This window comes from Cebus imitator, unplaced genomic scaffold (genome assembly GCF_001604975.1).
Source record: "Cebus imitator isolate Cc_AM_T3 unplaced genomic scaffold, Cebus_imitator-1.0 Scaffold83, whole genome shotgun sequence".
In the NCBI taxonomy this organism is placed as follows: Eukaryota; Metazoa; Chordata; class Mammalia; order Primates; family Cebidae; genus Cebus; species Cebus imitator.
In genome coordinates, this window is record NW_016107398.1 from 3,998,658 (window position 1) to 4,021,019 (window position 22,362).

Sequence of the window (22,362 nt, forward strand, 5' to 3'; positions counted from 1 at the left end):
AGAATGGAAAACCAAGCACCCAATGTCCTCACTCCTGCATGGTGTTGAACAATGAGAACACATGGACACAGGGAGGGGACCATTGCACACTGGGGCCTGTTGGGGGTGGAGAGGCTAGGGGAGGGATAGGAGGGGGTGGGGAGATTGGGGAGGGATAGCATTAGGAGAAATACGGGGATGGATGCAGCAAACCACCATGGCATGTGTATATCTATGTAACAATACCATACGATTTGCACCTGTGCCCCAGATCTTAAAAGCATAATAATAATAAATTATAATGGATACAAGCTTGAAGACACTTTCAGAGAAGCAAATAATAATTCTTATCTATTAAAAAGAAAATAATTGATTTAGCTTGTAGGATTTTTTTACACACACATAGAATGAGCCAAATAGCACTTATTAAGCAGAAGTAAAGAGAAGGTATCCTGACAATAGTAAGAAGCTACCTTTAAGGGGGTAGAAGAAATGACAACAAACATGCTGATAATCCTGAGTTTGGCACTATTAGTGTTAAGAACAAATTGATTGCATATAAAAATCCAAGTATGTGCCTAAATCAAGAAAGGTAATGGCATATTACAAAAAAGAAATCCAAGCAAAACACTAAATTGTAAATCAATTACATCTTGAAACTCTTCTGTTTTCTTTTTCTAAGAAAACATTTAGAGTTGAAGCCCATGATATTGTTCATGTTATAACTAAGTCTTACATCTGTGAAGTGGGAGAAATCTGTCCTTTCCACCTCACTCAATTAATGAATCTGACATCCTGACTCAACCTTAATTCTAACCTACGATGCAATAATTTCACCTCTGAGTGTGTATCCAAAATTATTGAAATCAAAATCTCAAAGAGATATCTGTACCCTCATGCTTATCGTAGCTTTATTCAAAATAGGTAGACATGGAAACAACCCCAGCATATACCAACAGATGAATGGAAAAAGAAAATGTGGTATACACATACAATGGAATATTATTCAGCCTTTGAAAAGAAGAAAATTCTGTCATTTGCTACAATATAGGTAAACCTGGAGAGCATTATGCTAAATGAAATAAGCCAATCGCAGAGGGCAAATACTTCATGATTCCACTCATATGAAATGTCTGTAATAGTCACATTCACACAAACAGAGAATATAATAGTGGCTGTCAGGACTTAGAAGACAGGGAAAAGGGACAGATTTTATTCAATGGGTATACAGTTTCAGTTATGCTACATGAATTAAGTTTTGGATATCTACTGTACATATAGAGCCTATACTTAACAACACAGTACCCTGAAATTCAAAATTGGTTAAGAGAGTAGATCTCACATTAAGTGTTCTTACCATGAAAAAAATGACAGAAGCCCTGTGAGTTTGGGGGTGTATCTATTACCTTGATTATGGTAACAGTATTAAAAGTGTTTGTATATACACAAACTCATCAAATTGTGTGCATTAAATATATGTAGATATCTGTGTATCAATTATACCTCAGTAAAGCTGTGTTGCTGTGATAGAAATGTATATAATTATGGGCAGAGATCACAGGGGCGCACAGAGAAAAAAAAATGAATCACAGGGATAAAGGAGTGAGATTCAAAGCACAGGCTTTCTTTCTTGTATTGCTACTTTTCTTTTGTTTTTCCTTTACCTTATGTTATGTCATATATTTATATAATGAAATGCTACCACTTAAGATTTTTTTTTAAAGTTTTTTGGACTTTTTGTTCAAAAGTTGAAACATTTGCTTTATGCTGTGAGGGGATAGGTAGATTCAGGAAAAAGAAATCTGGTTCTCAAGAAGTCTTTAACTTTGCGAGTAAGAGAGGTAGACCCCCAAAAAATTACAAAATAGAAAAAATAAAATAAGTATATACACATCAGGATAAGGAAAGCGCAGAAGAAAAAAATGCTGTTTTTAATTTGTAGAAATTGGGAAAGGCCTCACAAAGTAATGTTTAAGTTTAATCATATCTGAGCCCTCAACAAAACAGGCAGTATTTAAGGATCAGAGAATAAATAGTAAGAGCACAATCTGCCCATGAAATGAGCAGCATTGTGGCATTAATCCAATCAACGGAAAATCTGTAGTACATAAAGAAAAGGCCAAGTCTTGGGGGAACAAAAGTCAAAACTCAAGAGAGAACCAAGAACCCTGAATGCCACACAATGGTGTCTGCTTAAACCCACTTTAAAGAGAGACCACTTAAAAGTGTTTTAAGTAAAGAAAGTCATAACCTGGCCAGTGTTTCAATAACATAACTAATGACAATATAAAGAGTGACAAAGGACGTACTATTGGAAGACTATTTAACATTAGTTTTAAATAATAATAGGGTATTTGACAGATTACAAATTACGATTTCACTTTACTTCACCACTTTAACATGATTAAAGGCAATGACAACAAAAGTAAAGACGAGTAAAAGACGCAACAGATACAACGGTAGAAAACACAAATTCTATGATTTGCCTGTTGTCTTGAGTAAAGAGCTAACATATTTAAGACAGTCTAGGAAAGAAATGTCATCCAAGAATTTCATATTCAGCAAAATTGATTTTTATGTATAAAGGGCTATATTATATTACCAACATAGTAGAACTCAGGGAATATTATTCCAATGGATATACTCTAAGGATTTTCTTAGTGAATATGCTTCAGGGCACCAAAATATTTAAACAGACACTGACATAAAGACTACTAGTAAGCACTAACTATACAGTTACATGTAGAAATAGACTAACAGTTAAAAGAAAGTGTAGTATGTAATGACTATATGCTCTGGCAATGTAAATATAGTGTAACTATCAAAAATAATGGCGGGTAGCAGGAAAATGGGACAAGCATTTGTAAAAAATTATTTTATGTATTTTCAGTAATCATATTTTTGATAGTATTAGTATTTTTATTCTGGGGTTGACATGTTGTAATATGGCATGGCATAAAGCAATTGAGCAGTTATGAAATATTTTAATTCTATCATCCATCCCTAGTTTTCTTTTTTTTTTTTTTTGAGACAGAGTCTCACTGTCACCCAGCCTGAAGTGCAGTGAGGCAGGGGAATCCTTGAATCTGAGAGGCAGAGGTTGCAGTAAGCCAAGACTTTGCCACTGCACTCCAGCCTGGAGAACAGAGTGAGACTCCAACTCAAAAAAAAAAAAAAAAAAAAAAAAGTAGATAAATATAACCCTATAGTACTAAATTATAACTGAATATATATGTATGAACTCATGATATATTTTATTTGTATATATAAACACGTACTCACACATACACATGAATATTTTTCCCTGATTTTGTCCATTAAGATGGCCAAGAAACAATGACCAAAACAATAGCAATAACAATTTCTAGGGCCTAGATTGTAATCTTGAAATATTATTTTCCACTAAAATGAATGAGCTTTTTGGAAAAATGGCTAATGGCTGATTCCATGAAAGGCACAGGGTTGTACAAGATGAGTATATAATCATACTACATAAAAAGGAAGTCATCAAAAGCTACAGTATCAAAAGGACATAGAGGTTCATACTGGCCAAAGATAAGACAAGTTGCACCTTGGTAACGATAAACATTTTAATGCACTGAAACTAATCAAGTTTGTTTAAATCTATTAGTACATAAAGACATTTTAAAAGAAATTTTCAGAGCAATTTCAAAGGATGAGATCAATTATCTAAAAATTGGTAAATATAGCAAAGAGTCAAACATTTATCCTGCCTTTCCTATGTGAAATGCACACTGAAAAAACAAATAGTAGTTGAGAGAAAGCATCTCTAAGTATTCCAACTAGCAAACAAACAAAAATATAAAATTATAGTATCTTCATTTGCAACTCTCAATGACTTAATGAATCTAGGCATTGAGTATCAATGGCTGATAACATCACCTAAAGTGATTCAACCAAACATCATGTGCCTCTTATGAAAGAACAAAGACCCAACAACAGTTTTGCTAAAGGGATTGAACCTGAGTCCACCAAGCCTCTGCATTCAGCTGCTAATTGCAGAAAATACAGAGGATAGAGGAACATGCTAAAATGCAATGAGTATGCAATCAGCAAAATTCAAGCTGTAGGAACTCTGCAGGACAAATGGTCCACGTTACTCAGCAGAAAATTGTAAGATAAACAATGGGACAGAAGTGGAACTTGCAGATATTTTTAAAAATGCAAGATATATCAAATTTTAAAATCCAGAAAAATTAAACCTGGTATTTAGGGATGGGGCACATGGCATGGTTTCCTGGAGCAGTAGAGTGAAACCTTAACGTTCTATTTCTTGACCTTGTAAAACTTCATTAGATTACATATTTATATTGTGAGATATTCTGAACCTTTTTTTAGTTTTCAATTAATAATCTCAAATGATTTTGCTGCACACCTATTCCCCAACAACACCTTACCCTCTCCTCACATGAAAAAAGAAGACACTGAGTCCTCAGCGGCATTGTTGACTAGGTAAACCCACGCGACTGACTGGCTCCAATCTTATGTGACAAAACAAAACCCACTCATTAAACTCATATTTTATTAACTTTACGGGTCCTTGAAGTCAAAATATTCTCAATGCTTTTTAAGACAAGTTGAAATATTGGTATTTACTAAGGGAGTGCAGGGTAGGGAAGGAGAGGGGAATGAGATATTGGTGTGTAGGTAGGTATACTAAAGAGAGGAAGATGCAAATTAAGCTTTATGGAAGTATATGTAATGACTTCAGAAAACAAAAGAGCAATGAGAAAAGCAAGCTGAGCAGTCCCTACCCTGTCCAGAGAATGCCAACACTCAAGGGCATGGCAAAGAGGTCAGCATGGTACTGTCAGGAGTCATAAGGCTGGCACAGATTCAAAAAGTAGAGAAGGAAAGTTCACTTTCTCATGGAAGAGAAACGTGGTCTTTCCTGCAATCTTGAAGCATTCTAGCAAGCTTCATTTCCACTTTAACGCCTGCCAGCTTAAACTCTGAACTCTTCCATAACCCAGATGAAAGAGGTGAGTGGAATTTAACATCCTTATCTTGTTTTCTAAGAACTCATGACATTCACACTCTGGGCTTAGTTCTCCTCAGTCCTAAACACCTTCCTTGTGATAAACCAGTCACTTGGAGGAGAACAATATTTTTAGATACATAGTAGCTGATTTAGCCAATTCATACTTAACTAATTACCGTAGGTAATATTTGGTGAAGGGTTTTTGTAATGTACATTGTCATGGTGCCTAATTCTTGCAGTGTTGTTAGAGAAATCTTTTTTTTTTAAGTAAAAAGATATAAATTAGTAAAGGTAATATAGGTACTCTATTTTCCATTAAGATTAAACCAGATAGTTGTACTATAATTTCAAAATTCTATTTCAAAATTCCTGTTAAAGACAGCATCACTTTTTTGTAATTTGATTGTTAAAACCATGCACATAATGTTGGACAGGTTTGGATTCAAATCCTGTACCCACTAATTACTTATTAGCTGTGACCCAGGGTGAACCACCCGATCTTATCGAGTTTCAGTTCCTTCATCTGTAAGATGACTACAATAATTACTTTCTTCACAGGGTTATTAAAGGACTTGATATAATAATGTATACAAAATAATGAGCACTCCATTAATAAGTATTGGAATTTTAATAAGACTTTCAAAGAGGCCCAAGTATATTTTTCAAAAATATACTTTAAAAGTTTGATAAGGAATATTAAAATCAAAATGTATCTGTTGACTTTACAATTTACTTAAGTAGGGGGGCTCATTTAATACCATTTTTCTTTCTTTAAGTCCCTTTTAATTCTTAAATGTTTATGTATTCATGAAGTTAATTGATTTGTTGAATCATTAATTCTAATTGATGATAAAAGCAATGCCACTTTAGGAATTAAAGCTAAATCTCCTTCAATTAATGTCATTTAAAGTTTTCTTATCATAGTCAACAACCAGGCATAAGTTAGATTCTTTCTTGGTACTGGGGATCCTTGATGGAGCACCAGAAAGGAGCAGCTTATCAGAGGGCCATGTGTGGTCTGAGATACTTAACACAGCCACCACCCCCTCATTCTCTTTGCTCAAATTTCCTAGTTAACAGTAGGAAAATGTTTCTTCTTCCTACAATATATCTAAACTAAAGCTACAGGCTTTCGAGAAATGCATTTTACTATAAACCTCCAGACAAAGGAAGAACAGAGGGCAGTCAGTATTTCATGATATAACATAGAGGAAATTGGCAAGTGAGTCAACAGAACACAATTTATTTTTCTGGGTACTTACAACTGAAACGATTATGAAAACAGTTTGTTGGCAAAGTACAGTTGGCCCTCCATACCCGTGGATTTCTCATCAATGGATTCAACGAACCACAAATAAAAAATATTTAGGGTTAAAAAATGGTTGGCTGCATCTGTACTAAATGTGTATAGACTTTTTTCTTGTCATTATTCCCCAACCAATAAAACAACTATGTACATAGCATTGTCATTGTGTTGGGGATGATAAATAACGTAGAGATGATTTTAAATATACAGAAAGATGTGCATAGGTTGTATGCAAATACTACACCATTTTACATAAGGTACTTGAGCATCCTCAGAGTAGGGTATCTGTGAGGTGTCCTAAAACCAATCCCTAGTAAATATCAAGCAACAGCTGTACCAGCTAATCTGTCTCACTCAAACAAGCCTTTACTAAGAACATATTGAAGTGGTCCTATCATAGATGACAGAGAGATAAAAATTCAAGTGGTCACTGTACAGTGGGAGGATAAACAGGTAAAGGATAAAAATAGGAGATACTAAGAACCCTGTACAGTCATCCAAGTGGAAGCACAGAATAGAGGCACCTAACCAAGACTAGGGCAATAAGGAAAGAATTAGTGATCTGTTTCTTGCAGATCACTAAAAAGGAAAGAAAAAGTTTTCTAAATAAAGGAGCGGTATATGCAAAAGCCTGCCAGTAAGAAGGGGCTTTGTATACCTCAAGAAACTTCCTGCAATTCAGCATAGTGAGAATATAGTAGGGATAGACAATGACACAAATCAGGCTGGAAAGGAGAGCAAAAACCAGAACCCAAATGCTCCCATAGGCCATGCTCGTAGCTACATTTTATTCTTAAGATACTGGAAATACTAATGAGGACACTGACATAATTGTTTCTTAGGAAGATTACTGTGGTGGCAGCATAACATAGAAATGGAGGTTGAAGCTGATGATAGATTTATAAGCAGGTAAGACTATCGGCTAAGATGGGAGTCATGGTCCATGTGAACCTGGAAAATCTGAGACAGGTCTCAGTCAATTTACGAAGTTTATTTTGCCAAGGTTGAGGACATGCCGTGACGCATCCTCAGGAAGTCCTGACGACATGTGCCCAGTGTGGTCGGGGCACAGCTTGGTTTTATGTATTTTAGGCAGACATCAATCAATATATGTAAGAAGTACATTGGTTTTGTCTGGGAAGGGGGGACAACTTGAAGCAAAGGCAGAATGACCCAAAGTGGGGAGGGAGCTTTCAGGTCACAGATAGGTGATATAAAAATGGTTGCATTCTTCTGAGTTTCTGATTAGCCTTTCCAAAGGAAGCAAATCAGATATGCATCTATCTCAGTAACTTTGAATGGAACGGTGCTGGGTGTGGGGGCAGGGGGCAGATGAGTTTTCCTTAGTGATTTTGGGGGTCCAAGGTATTTTCCTTTCACACCCAGGGTAAAAATTTTAAGAGCATTGATTGTGGTAAGGGATATTAAGAATAGGAACAAAAGATACCATAGAATAAACAAAACTCAGTTTTGAAGGGTAGTAGAGAGGGTTTGAGGTTGAACCTAAACTACCAAGATTGTTAAAACCTTTATTTTATCCCAAAACCTGCAGGCTGAGGATCTCTAAAAGTAAACATTTTGAACCACAGATAAACAATGTTATAATCACTGCTTCAAATGTTTAAATCAAGACAAGCACACATGTTTTTAAAAGCAAACAACTGATTTGCCCTCTGTGAAAGTATCTTAATTAACTCATTTCATCATCATAATATGTAGAACAAATCTACATGTTTCACAGTTCAGCATCTAAAAACACAGAAGCATGGGTATAAAAGAAAATAATTTTCAGGAACTCGGGAAAAGCCCTTTTAAGGATTTAAACTGTGAAGCGCTTGACTTCTAATAGCAAGTGCAGAGGAAGAAATACTAACTACAGCTTAAAAGTTACGTTTTCATAGATTCTCAAAATAGCAAAATATTATTCATTCACATCTCAGATTTTTTCTTTCCATAATAAAATAAGGAGATTTTTAATTTCAAGCAGCATAATGTATAAATGTATAAATTTTCTTTAATAATATGTTTACAATGCACTTTGTTTTTCTGAGACAGAGTCTCACTCTGTCGCTCAGGCTGGCATGATCTCAGCTCACCTGCAACCTCTGCCTCCTTGGTTCAACTGATACTTATGCCTCAGCCTCCCAAGTAGCTGGGATTACAGGTGTATGACACCAAACCCAGCTAATTTTTGTATTTTTAGTAGAGATGGTATTTCACTGATTTGGCCAGACTGGTCTCCAACTCCTGACCTCAAATGATTCACCCATCTCGCCCTCTCAAAGTGCTAGGATTACAGGCATGAGCCACTATGCCCGGCCTACAGTGGATTTTAAATAACTGATTCTAATTAAAATAGAATCTTAATTCAAGTGCTAAAGATTCTCTTATTGATTTAGTTATGTTAGTTCTGTCCTCATTTATGCTGTTTTTCCCAACCCCATAACAATTTTCAACACTCCATCCAAACCATACATAAACAAGCATAGCACTCTTGAGAATCTGAAGTTACATTAAAAGACTTAGAGATTGTCTTAGTTTAATAACTCTAACCGTATGATTCTAATAATCAATGAACACAGATGAGAAAAGACAAAATGAAAATACAACAAAACAAATGTGTTAGGAGCAGGGTCTATTATTGGCAGGGAAATGTCATTTTTATAACCTCTGAAAGGCACAATATACTTGTCAAGACACTGAGAAGTAACCTGGCTATTTCAGTCATACCAATAAATCTGTTCACATTAATTATAGGGTAGAAACTAAAAAGGAATAAGTCTTTAAAGAATATAAAATATTATGTATGCATCATCAACTTAATTTGGAATTCTTTGTTTTTTATAAAAAGTGGGAAGGTCAAAAAAAGGTGGAGGTGTAGGAACTGAAAGAACTTCAAATTGAAAAAAGACATGAACTGCAATTATATCCATATGCCCTATTTAGAAAAACATCTTGAAGCCATCCTCCGGTGTTAAAGGAGGTTATTTGTTGACTGACTTTTTTATCTTTCCATTAATTAGTTATGCTTCAGAACTTATTCATTAAACTCCTTAGCACTTTTGACACACCAAAGAATTATGTACCTATCAAGAAACTGTTTAGTGGCAAGAATCCAAAAAGAAGAAACTGCACCTGATTTTGGATTCAAAGATTCTAATTAATTTTAAAATAACCTCCCTTCCCTACCTTTTAGCTGGCAAATGAATCAGTGTAAGAGATAGCAAGGCCTTCTTATTTCTCCTATCAGACTAATTTAGGCAAGTTCCCATTTTTATGAGGTATCCTCAGATGTGAAGAATGTAGGGATTTTATTCCTCTCTGACCCTTGCAAGGCAAAGAGCATTAAACATGACAGCTTTTGCCATATTTCAATGCCAAAGGCCACAGTTGAAAATTAAGACATAACAATCATAAATATCTGTACACCAAATAACACAGCAGCAAATGTTATAGCTACAAGAGATGCGAGGAGACATAGATAAAACACATGAATAATAAGATACATTAGCCTGCCACTCTCAGTGCCAGGACAAATCAAAAAGATTTTTAAAAAGCACTTAAAGTTATACAGACCAAATCAACTTAATAAAACAGAACTTAAAGACATACATATATATCTTTATATATACACACACACACCCACACACACACACACACACACACATACACACATAACTTATATATACACACATATATATATCAGGATGTGAAGGGATGACATATATTAAAGATTAAATATATATTAATAATTAAATATATTTATATTATATTAATTATATATATTAAATATTAAATATATTAATATAATCCATTCACATCCTGATAACTTTTGTAACTTTTCATTAAGCATGCAGTTATTTCGAAATTAAACTATCAAAAATGAGAAGAAGAAAGGGAAGAGGAGGTGAAGAAAGAGGTAAAGAAGAGGATGAAGAGGAGAATCAAGGAAAAAATGGTGCTGGTAAATTACTATTTTAATCCTCCTTTCTTCAAACATCATTAAAGCATTTTGTATGTTAAACAAACAAACAAAAAATCTTGATCTGGTGGACTTTTGAATGAACTAGTCTTTTTCAGAGTCCTGTAGAGAAAAAGAAATAAAGGTACCCAGAGAATTGTCCATATAATTTGAGTCATTAAGCACAAGATGTGAAAAGTTTCTGAATCCCAAGATTTTTGAGGAGTGAGAACAAAAAGCCCACACTCAAAATAATAAAATGTGACAGATATATGATGAGATGGGTCCAATACCCAGGGGTCCTGTGTTGATTTTTACTGTGTCACTGGGCAAAACAAGTTACCATTTTATTTTAAAATGAAAGGAAAATGCATTTTGTCTATCTCACTGAGCAAATTGTTCCATTTTAGCAGACTCAGGCCAGAGGCACACTGTACCCAGGACTTTCGCCAGCCTTCTTTCAGAAAAGAGTTACCCAAGTGAAGTTGTAATGAAGAAAATGGAACAAAGCAAATGATAACGACTCTACAGCTCAGGTCATTTATCATGAGGGTACTCATTTTCAGGTAATATATTTGATATTTTTTTCCTACCCACCATTGACATGGACATTCAGGAAAATAAAATAAATCTGCTTTGGCCTTGTATTTTATCCTCTTCTCTATGCAAACAAGAATGGTTACAGTGTGAATATGCTTCATTTTACCACAAAGGATTGTTCTGGTGAAATGTACACTTTTTATGAAGGGTTATATTTAACTCCTTTATCCTCCAGTAAACAAAGCAGAATAAGCACTAATGAGCATTAAACATAACCAGAACGCTGACTTTAAAGTGTTGTATTTTCTTCTTGAAAAAAACTTAAAATAGTTCCTAGAAGAAATCTAACTATAACGCTATTGTTTATATACAGTTAACGAAAGGCTTACAAACCATGGTATTCAGTCATTTGCAACCCTGAACCATTTTCTAGAACTCACGATTTTTACAGAACCTGTTTTCCCATGAAGAGTTATTTCTTTTCCAATCTCAATTCTATATTTTTCAAGTAATGGTGCTTTTTGAAGTCAATTTTTCATTATTGTGGTGGATTGTATTTTTGTAGTTTTTAAAATCTATTAGTTAATCGCCTACTTTTGAGAATAAGTGGCATTCAAGCTATGGTAGGTTGACCTCGGTAGCTGAAAATCCAATAGTTTAAAAATTGAGCTCATTTTTCATGAGACACAAGCCGTGAAAAATGTGATCAAAATGAAGTCGACATCCTGCAATTCTGACTTATTTTACCTGATAAAAAAAACAAGGAGTGATTCTCCTCTGACCTTATTTTATTACTTCCTTTTCTATCTGTGGATATCATGAACCTGCTGCAGATCTTTGAGCAGAAAATGATCTAAAAGGTCATTTGGCAATTGTTTTGCCAAGCAATATATCCTACACCGTCCCCAAATATGCAACATTTTTTTATTTTCTCACTTACATATACGGTTACTGCCTTTTTATTGTGGTTGTGGTTAGCAGAACTATCTACTGAATTCTAAATTCTAAAATTCTCTGCATTTTAAAATGAATTTATTATTAGCCAAATAATTTGTAGGGCTTTTGAATACAGGTGGACAGAACCAGCTTTATAAACCTAAGTTTAATTTACTCATATTGTGATCACTCCACTATAAAAGGTCAGACTTATTAACCTCCTCTGCACTTTCAGCTCACTATTTAGGTTGACTGTGATGAGGGAGAAAGTTTTGGAGTAAAATCATCTATATTCAAGCCTCCATTCATTTACTAACTAACTGGGAAAATCACTAAGCTTTTCTGGGCTTCACTTGGTTCCTCTCTAAAGAAAAGGGTTGAGCTAGAGAGGTTCTATCACCCTTCTGAGACTAACACCTTATGTCACTACCATGATAATCATTCCACAAGCCATTTTCCTACTTACTCACACGGAGCTACAAGGCACCTTAGGCTGTAACCACCTTTAGTCTAGAAGGTACGGTCCTGCTGTTGCCAAAGAAAGTTTAATCAAACCCCTACTCAGCTCATTAGGCTGTGACTGATACTAATGTTCTCTGCTGAAACAGCATTATTAGTTTTCATTAAAATTCACATCTCATTAGTGACCCAATTTCCAAAGTTACCAAACAAAGGAAATTTCTCTTTAAAAATCTGAGAAGCAAAATACCTAAAGCTGTTATTACGCATTTGCTACTACATTAGGAAAGTTCACAGTACCTAAAATAGCCACCACCTCATCATCCTGGATGACTTCCAAGGATCCCGACACCACAAAGCAGAGGGCATCCACACTTTCTCCAGCGTGGTAAATGAGGTCCCCAGGAGCACAGTGAATGGTTTGGAACTCTACTGCCAAGGCGCGTAGACACCCATCGCTGGCCAATCGAAAAGCAGGATGTTCATTAAAAACCTTCCGGTTTAGATGAACACAGATATCAGCTCTCATGTCCTTGGGACAAATGGAGAGGACCTAAAGAAGGTGAGAGATGAATAAGTGAGAAGGAAAGAGAAAGGGGCAACTTCAGAAAAAAATCATCCAAAAAGTATTTATTGACCATGACTATGCCTGCTACACACCCTGCTAGATACTGGGAAGGCAAAGGTAACAAAACACAGCTCTGCTCTGAAGGAGGTAATAATCTGCTGAGATGGACTGATGAGCATATGGAACATGACAATGCAGACCCATGTAGTAAATGCTTTGAGAAGAGTATGTAACTCCCCTTAGAAGGAGCACAGCCTTGGCCGGGCACAGTTGCTCACCGCCTGTAATTCCAGCACTTTGGGAGGCCAAGACAGGTGTATCCCTTGAGCTCAGTAGTTTGAGACCAGCCTGGGCAATATGGTGAAACCCTGTCTCTACTAAAAAGACAAAAACAAAAAATTAGCTGGCCATGGTGGTGCACACCTGTATTTCCAGCTATTCGGGAGGTTTAGGTGGGAGAATCACCTTATCCCAGGAGGCAGAGATTGCAGTGAGCCAAGGTTGTGCCACTGTATTCCAGCCTGGGTGACAGAGGGAGACCGTGTCTCAAAAACAAATAAGCAAACAAACAAAAAACCTTTTTGAGGTGATCATGAAAAGTCTCAGAAAAAAGTTAAGATCATTTCATCACAGAATCAAGTAAAATAGGGAATGAACATTCATTTTAATTTAGATGTTTCAGAATTTTTTATAACTAAATCAAAATTTTACATTGGAGGTGTATTCACGCTAGGCAGCTGTAAGAAAACAAAATCAACAAAAGCACCCCGGCAACTTGACATACTGGCACTGGTAGACATAACTCCACTCTTGATGTATTTTCTTCACTGTGAAGGATTTTTTTTTTTTACAAATAATTTCATATCCAGGGAGGGACAAGGGCATTCACCAGCCTTCTGTAAGGCTCGGCAATTGGAAATGTCAGTGCTGGCAGGGTGGATACATTATTTTGTATGGCAGTCCTTGCTCATTCTGGTCTTTGACTTCTGAAGACTGCTGCAGGCAGTAGCAGAATTCAACGTGTAGCATCCTTTAGAAAAGGAAACAAATGGTGGAAGTATGCTTATACAGCAAGGAGTAGAGAGCTTTTACTGGCTGCAGCTTTCTGACAGGGCGATTACAAACCCAAATTAAAATAGATATTATCGTCACATTTAATCAGAATATCGTGGAGCAAGATGTGATTGTGGAAGTTAATACCACCCATTTTAAAGATGTAAGTGCAAACTCATCTAGAATCCTCCTCAAACCCACTTTATAAACTATTCCCTATAACCAGAAATGGTTTTCTTTGATCAGATTTCAATCCCTCAAAGCTGAAGCTAAATTGATTTTCCCCATTAAGTCTATACTGCATAATGTTTTAATATAAAATAGTTTTCTTTCCTCTACTAATTGCATTTTAAGCTTTAAAAAATTTCCTAAGGCTTGAAAATGTCCCCTGACTATTGATAGTGATATCAATGAAAAACAGGTTGCTTCCCTGTAGACAAGACAAGCCCATCATGAATGTAAAAACCATTAGTTAAACTGTGCTTTCAGTATTCCTTCTCTTAACCTTTCTTAATACTGTACATATATTTCACATTATTTAATCATCTCTGGGTTTTTTTTCATACGCCCTCAAATTTCTATAGGCAGCAGCAATCTCTCACTCACCTTTCTGAAAAATCTGATCTTTGAGAAAAGGAATGCCGAATACAGCTTTAAAAGTAATTGACACTGTTTTCACATCAGTTATTTCCATCATAAGGCAACATTTTCTTGAATATATAAACCTTTCGTGACTTGGGACAATACATTAGTCATTCCAAAGGCACTTACTGAGCTTCCATAATATATCACATCACTATGCCAAATCCTCAGAACTACAAGGATAAGTAAGACACTGTGTTTGCCACAGGGGGGCTAACAGGAAGTGTGGGAGGTGGGTGTGTAAAGGGATAATTGTAATACAATGAAAAAAGTGGTATGATAGGGGCAGCAAAAAAGATCAGGTTCAAGAGGATATAAGTCTGGGTTCACAACTATCCCTTACAACCTTTGTAACCTGTGGCACCTTATTTAATTCCTCTAAACCTCATCTGTGAAATGGGATAATGACAGTGCTTGTATCTTAGGTTCATTGTAGAAATTAAATAAAAGGACATGAGTTTAGCATAGTTTAGCCTGGCACATAGCAAGGGCAGAAGAAATACTAGCTCTCTTTATCCCTACTAAACATCTGTCTTCCTACAGTTTATTGTTGCTTAAATCTTCTGCAAAAACAATTTTCTTTTTTCATTTTCCACTCCTGTCTAAAGTGTTCACCTGGGCAGTTTGGTAGGTTTCCAGACAGAATTAAGAAAATATTTCAGCACAAACCTGAAGATATTTTAAGCACTAATTAGGGTTAATATTTCTCCCAAGTTGAAAATGAAATTAGCTCTAGAAAAACAACAAAAAAATTTAAGTACATACCCACATACACAAACATTACACTGAATATCTTAATGGAAAAATAGACTGCTCTGTTTCAATCCATTTACCATGTAGGACTTTCATTGTTTTCTATTCATTTTGGTAATAGTCTTATTATTTCCTTTTAATGGTGTTTCTCAGGATTTCTGTTGCAAATGAAATATTCCAATATTTGCATTATTCTCTGTTTATTGGTATGTCAAAAGAGGATTTTATTACATTATGAGTACACCTTTCTTTTTTGTTTCACTTAACATATGACACTAATTGATTTATTATTTTGATTAATGGTATCTACTTATATCCAGATACCACAAAGTGACAAGCTAAAACTAAATGCTAAAATAGAGCAACCAACATGACCCCACTGGCAAGCACCTTCCTTCCCCAACCTTAGATAGAGCATGTGCATTACACAATGTTCTTGCCATCAAAATATAAGTATTTTGTTATTTACTCTGGAAACGAAATGATAATCACTGTCTTAGACAAGACAGAACTTGTTTTTAAGTGACAGAGGAAAATTATCATTCAAGATGACTTTCACACCTGGCCCACTGGTCTCAGTTTCCATGTATTCTGCCTTAAATGTCAGATCCAATTTATTGTAGCTGGGTTTCCTAATGAATATTTCATAGTTAAAAACAAAAAAAATTATATTTTAGAAGACAATATTTAGGTTAAAAGTGACGTTTGTTTTCAGAGTTGATTATTTTTCCCTTTTGCAACAGAATATTAATAAAGTAGACTATTCATTAAAATGAGCAATAGATTGTCTTTGGAAGAGCTATGGTGTCAGAGGCATGTGAACCAGAACAACTCCATCTTGAATAGAAGCTGGGTAAAATGAGGTTAAAACCTACTAGGCTGCATTCCCATACAGTTAAGGCATTCTAAGTCACAGGATGAGACAGGAGGTTGGCACAAGATACAGGTCATAAAGCCCTTGCTGATAAAACAGGTTGCAGTAAAGAAGCCAGCTACATCCTACCAAAACCAAGATAGCAACGAGGGTGACCTCTGGTCGTCCTCGCTACTACACTTCCATCAGCACCATGACAGTTTACGAAAGCCATGGCAATGTCAGAAAGGTCTAAAAAGGGGAGACATGAATAATCCACCCCTTGTTTAGCATATCATCAAGAAATAACCATACAAATGGGCAACCAGCAGTTCTCAGGGCTGCTCTGTCTATGCAGTAGCCCTTCTTTTATTCCTTTCCTTTCTTAATAAACTTGCTTTCACTTTGCACTGCAAAGTTGACCTGAATTCTTTCTTGTGTGAGATCCAAGAACCCTCTCTTGGGGTCTGGATCTAGCCTCTTTCCTGTAACATATTTCTGGCAGCCCCAGAAGGGACTATAGTGCAGAATCCCTGACCCAACAGCTACCTTTGGGTAAGTATTGGGGAACTGTAACATATTTCTGGTGAACTATAGAAAGGACGATACCGAAGAAACACCCCACCCCAAAGGAAACAGACTGCAGCACTGATTGGATGACTTTGGGTGAGTGGTGGGGTAGCCGGGTAAAGAATGGGATTGGGTTAGAGTCTCTCCTAAGACAAAGTAGGTTAGAGGCCCCTCTTAATAAAAGGCAAGGATGCTTGAGCGACTGTGGGTTATGGGGCCAATTTAGGAGAGTTACAGTCCCTTCTCAGCTTTAGAGGATTAGAGCCCCCTCTCCATAAAGTCTGTCTCAGCTAAGAACAGGTTTGGCACGATGGGATGTTAGCTGCTATTCTCTGGATTAATCTGCCTTGCACTCTTTGCTGAAAGCTGTGGGTGACAGGATTAGGCATGTAGAGGATTGTGGGATATGGGGCGCTTTGTTTTTCCTGAAAAGGGAAACTTGAGAGCTTACAGGATTACTGGAAATGATCCCTTTGCTACCAAGAAGCAGCCGCCTGAACTTTTCAATGTCACTGTAATGGGCAGGTCTTTCGCTGGCCTTCCTGACCATTTTGCCTCCCCGACTCTGCCACAGGAAATGCTTTTCTCCCTCTCTCGTTTCCCTTTCTCATCATTTCTATTGCTCAGGGTGACCATCTTGCCCAGAGACCGTTTTTTGAAACTCCAAGTTGGAGGCTGGATTAAAGATGACGGGGCCCATCTGGGGCCAAATTTGAGCTCTGCCAGTTTGATATTGGGTGCTAATCAGAGTGGCTAATGTCTATGTTTTATCACATGTATTTTGCTTTGCCCAGAATTAATAATAATTTTCCTTTATGATGTGGGTTAGCTCTCAGGTCAATGATGCCACAAGCTGGATCACTAGGGCTGCTTAGGGAAAGGGAACCCAGAAGCTTGGCATGCCGGCAAAAGTGTAAGAATTTTCTAGCAGTCCGATTTCTGACTTCTCTGTCTCTGTGCAAACAGTTAAATGAATGATTTTAAAAAATCAGTGTTTATCTCCTCTGTAAAGTTTTGATTAATGTGAAAAAGAATTCTAAGGCTAGCCTTAAGCTGGTGTCTTTTGTGCTATTAATTTGTTTTCTGTGTTGAGGGGTACTTCAGGATAAAACATGAGCTTAGAACACCTATAAGCCTGCTTTTTAAAACAACCCAGCAAGGTGGTCAGTAACAAACTTGGCTGCAGATCCCTGAAACAGTAAAAACTGAATTAAGTCTCCACCTTGTCTTATGTCCTTGGGAGCCTGACCTTTTAAGCACATGGTGGTACTTTCTCTTGGTCTCCATCTTCCAGGGAACAGGAATTATAGAGTTCATGTTATAGTTAGCTCTAAAAATTATATTTACTAGTTAAAAGCCTTTGCAAACTCAAAATTAACTACTCTAGACTCATTCTGGGAAAATAAATGGAGACTGCCCTGGACTGTAGCTCATTAGCTAAGGCTTTGCATTTTCACAGTGGTGGTCATATCTGGTTTAATATCTGTGTGATCCTTCTCTTCTCTTCCATGGACTGTCTTAAATTTTCCTTTCTCTAAGCACCTGGGAGGTTACCTTTGGTAAAGTTCAAAAGCCAGATATATCAGTCATTTGGCATAAGAAACCCTAAAAACGCTTAAGAGTGTTATGGTTAAAATAAGTTTAATTAAGAATGGATATTCAAGTTCTAACAGTCTGGACATCTTGGGGAAAACAGGAGGCATCAGAGACCCATTTCCTGGCCCTGTTCTTCCAAGGGCTCCCAGTAATCCAATAAACTTAAAAACTGGCAAATGAAAAATCTTACAACATCTATAGTAACTTTCTGTCTTTCTGTGTAGCTATACATGTGTTCTGTATAATGTTTATATAAAAGAGCTGTAATTAATTGGCTGAAACAAAAATAAGCAATTAAACCAAATATTTTGAAAGCAAAATAAAAACTGTAATATCTTTTTGTTCATGTAACTTTAATAATCTTTGTAAAATAAAAACAGCTTTAAAAACTAGTGATAAAAACATTTAGTCTAAATTATACAGGTCAGATATTAGGTTTACTAAATGCTTTAAGGTCACAAACTGCTTCTTTAGTTTTTAAAAAGTGTTCAATTTACCTACATTGAAGCCATTAGACTGTAGATAAGGCCTGAGGACATGCGGAATTCGCCATGCCCCCTAGCTATACAAAGATTATAAAGATAGAGATTTTATATTTAAAAAAGCATCTTGTAAGGGAAATTCTTGTCCTAAAGTAAAATGACTGGCTGTTTAAAAGGAAGGATATTTAGAGCAAGTCAGAAAGTCCAACAATGTCTCAGATGGTCTATGTAAATTGTGAAAGGGTTTGTGAAAGGGAATTTATGCAAAAAAATGTTGTACCATTCAAAGGGTGTTAGGCCTCCTAAATGCTTCATAAAATGCCTCTATAACTCTTACTGTACAACTTGCCTTCTTAAGTAAGGTAAGGCCTAGGGACATGTGGAGTTAGTCATGTCCCCTACCTATGCTGAAGAGTTGGCCCCTATCTATCTGCAGTTCTGCCTAGTGTGTCCTAGGCTAGGCTCCATATCTTGTTAAAATTGCTTATCAACCAGGGTTTTCACCAAAAGTGAAAGTCACTAAAAGTTAACATTGTAACATGCAATGGAGACTACTGAAAAAACAGTTTTACACTTAAGATGTGTAAGGAAAGTAGAATGTACTTTTGGTAAAAGATTATAAGAAAGCAGGGAAATGTGGATATTTTTGTCTAAAAAATTAAATAATTGTTTTAAGTTAGACAGAATTAAGCTAAAGATTTAAACAGGTTATGGAAGGTTTATAAAAATTAATTATAAGAGATTATGTTAATAAACATACTGGCTAAAGTTAAAGGGGTATTATTATTCAGTTCTACCATAAATTAAACACTGGAATAGAAACACAACAAGTTCTTCTTAGTGCACTGATCTTCTCTTTCACAGAAAAATGTAAAGGGTTATAAAAAGTTTATAAGAATCTTACATTATGGTTAAACATTAAAATTGGGTAAATATATCTATAAAGTTTTTATTAAAAATTCGGTTAACATTAATAACACATTAATGTAAAGGTGAAATTTGGCTTCTTTGGTATAAAAATCATACAGGAAGCATTATCAAATGCAAAATGGTATTTTGCTTTCCTATATTTGCATAAATGTGTTATGGATATATGTTCCAAAGTACTGGAAAATTCCTATAATTGTAATATAACTTAGTGTATGTTATTAATTATTGTAATTGTTATGTAAAATTTTGTTTTCCACAGAAGTAACCAAATTTCCTTATCAATTGTGGCTTTAATAGTGGCTGTCCTAAAACTTATAATCTACAGACAACTATTGTCTTGTTTTAATCATCTTTAGAAGGTGGTTTATAATCAACTATAGAACTCAAGCAGGTGTTCCTAAATGCAGGTTTCTAATAACTTTGGAAATTGTATCATTAGAATAGAAGAAACCACTTTCAGAACTCTCATGAAGAGCTAGAATGTTTATGAATATCAAACAGAACAGGAGTTAACTAAATTAACTGAACCAATGGAAAACTGAAGTAATCTTTTTAACTTTGCCTAAAACATCGCTGATCCTTTGTTTTTTTTTCAGGGTCAAGGAAACTTTTCTTTGAGCTATTTACAACTTACAGAAATTGAGCAAAGTATTGCTGTGAACAAAATTTGGAACATGTTTGTTTCTCTCTACCTAATTTCTCCAGAATTTGGAAACTAGTTGTGAGTATTCTTAACTTATGACAGTATAGTTATTTGCATAAGTGCAATAAGAATCTGTTTTCTTTTAGAGAAATTGGTTATTTTACCAAGACCTTGAATGGAATGTGTGCTTTCCTTTAAGGAATCAAACTTGACTTGTAGAGCCAATAAAAGCCCTTTGGGGAACTAGCCTCATACCTTGCCTACATAGTCTCTGTACAGGGTTTCTGACCTATAGTAAGTAAAGGATGCCACTTTCTCATAGGCCAAGGAGCCCCAAGTTATCTTGGAAATTGAAAAGGAAAGGAATTTCCCTAACTCATAAGTATTTGCAATGCAATACAAACCCATGGCAGGGCTTGGCTTTAAAAAGTTTTTATCTGATATTCCTTATGAAAGCCAATTAAGAAGCCTATGTAAAAAATACTTATTCTTGTTGCACTTTATACAAATAGTCAGGCCAAGTATACTAAAGCAAATCAGTCTTGCCATAAATTGTCTTTAGTAAAAGTGAGAAACTAGAGGGAGAAATACTATTTTTTAAGAACTATGGTACACTTGTTATTAAATTATAGTCTCATTAGTTGTTTTTAAGTTTGTTTCTACAATTTAGGCTAACCCTACCAGTGATCTCTGACTGTGGTTTAGAATAAACAAGAGGGATGAGTAATGTAAAAACCTGGATCAGTATTCTAATTCTGAGCACATTACTGTCAGCTAATAGCCCCATATCAGTTTAGTTCCAACAGTTGCCTAGTACATGAAAAACCTCTAATTTAGTTTACTTGGAATAAGTTTATTTCTTTTGCTTTACTCTTGTGGAATATATCACTGTTATACTCCTTGCATAGGAATACAGAACAAGCTTAGTGAATGTTTTCTTAGTCTAAACACTTATTAATCTTCAAGATATCACTTCTTGTCAAAACTCAAGAGTTATGAATGGTCCTTGACATACTGATGCTTTCTGACTCAAATCCTCTCCACACTGAATACAAGAGACCCTAATAGTTAGGCAGGAATATCATCACCCCATTCAGCCTGAAGAAGTTACAGAAGACAGATCTACATCCCTCTGCAATCTTTAGGATTAAGAGTTCTCTTAGAAAAGGGAGGGGGGAAATGTCATAGGCATGTGAACCAGAACAACTCCATCTTGAATGGGAGTTAAAAGAGGCTGACCTACTGGGCTGCATTCCCAGACAGTTAAGACATTCTAAGTCATAGGATGAGAGAGGAGGTCGGCACAAGATACAGGTCATGAAGACCTTGCTGATAAAACAGGTTGTAGTAAAGAAACTGACTAAATCCTATCAAAACCAAGATGGCCGTGAGAGTGACCTCTGGTTGTCCTCACTACTACATTCCCATCATTGCCATGACAGTTTACAAATGCAATGTCAATGGCAGGAAGTGACCCTATATGGTCTAAAAAAAAAAAAAAAGGGAAGCATGAATAATCCACTTCTTATTTGGCATGTCATCAAGAAACAACCATACAAATGGGCAACCAGCATCCCTCAGGACTGCTCTGTCTATGGAGTACCCATTCTTTCATTCCTTTACTTTCTTAATAAACTTGCTTAGAAGTCACATCTTGCACTGTGGACTCGCCTTGAATTCTTTGCTGCATGAAATCCAAGAACTCTCTTTTGGGGTCTGAATCAGGACCCCTTTCCTGTAACATATTTCTGGCAACCACAGAAAGGACTACAGTGCAAAAACCCTGACCCAATGGCTACCTTTGGGTAAGTGTTGGGGTCCTGTAACAATAGCAATAGGTAAGAAATAATTTTTCAGAATTCTGCAAAACAACCCTAGGGGAAAAAGTGAATATCATGTCGATAATGTCACGAAACCTTAGAAGATGAGAGAGTCTAAACATGACAATTAACAGAGAAGTCAATAAATTAAACCAAAATCTGCTAAGGAAATGGTTGACAAGAGAGAGTCAAAGAAAGAAAGGTTTATTTTCTCATTTGTTCTTTGAATATGCTTAAAATGCTTTTTAATATTCATTATACAAAATATG

At 35.9% G+C, this 22,362-nt stretch overlaps 1 protein-coding gene across 1 annotated transcript in view; it reads right to left on the reverse strand.

Annotated features, from left to right (window-relative positions):
* Positions 1-22,362, reverse strand: part of KCNH5 (potassium voltage-gated channel subfamily H member 5) — a 368,902-nt gene that overhangs the window by 95,620 nt on the left and 250,920 nt on the right. The window contains exon 9 of the mRNA XM_017533951.2: positions 12,484-12,736. Coding sequence (XP_017389440.1) covers positions 12,484-12,736 — 253 coding nt within the window. The remainder of the gene's footprint in view (positions 1-12,483; positions 12,737-22,362) is intronic.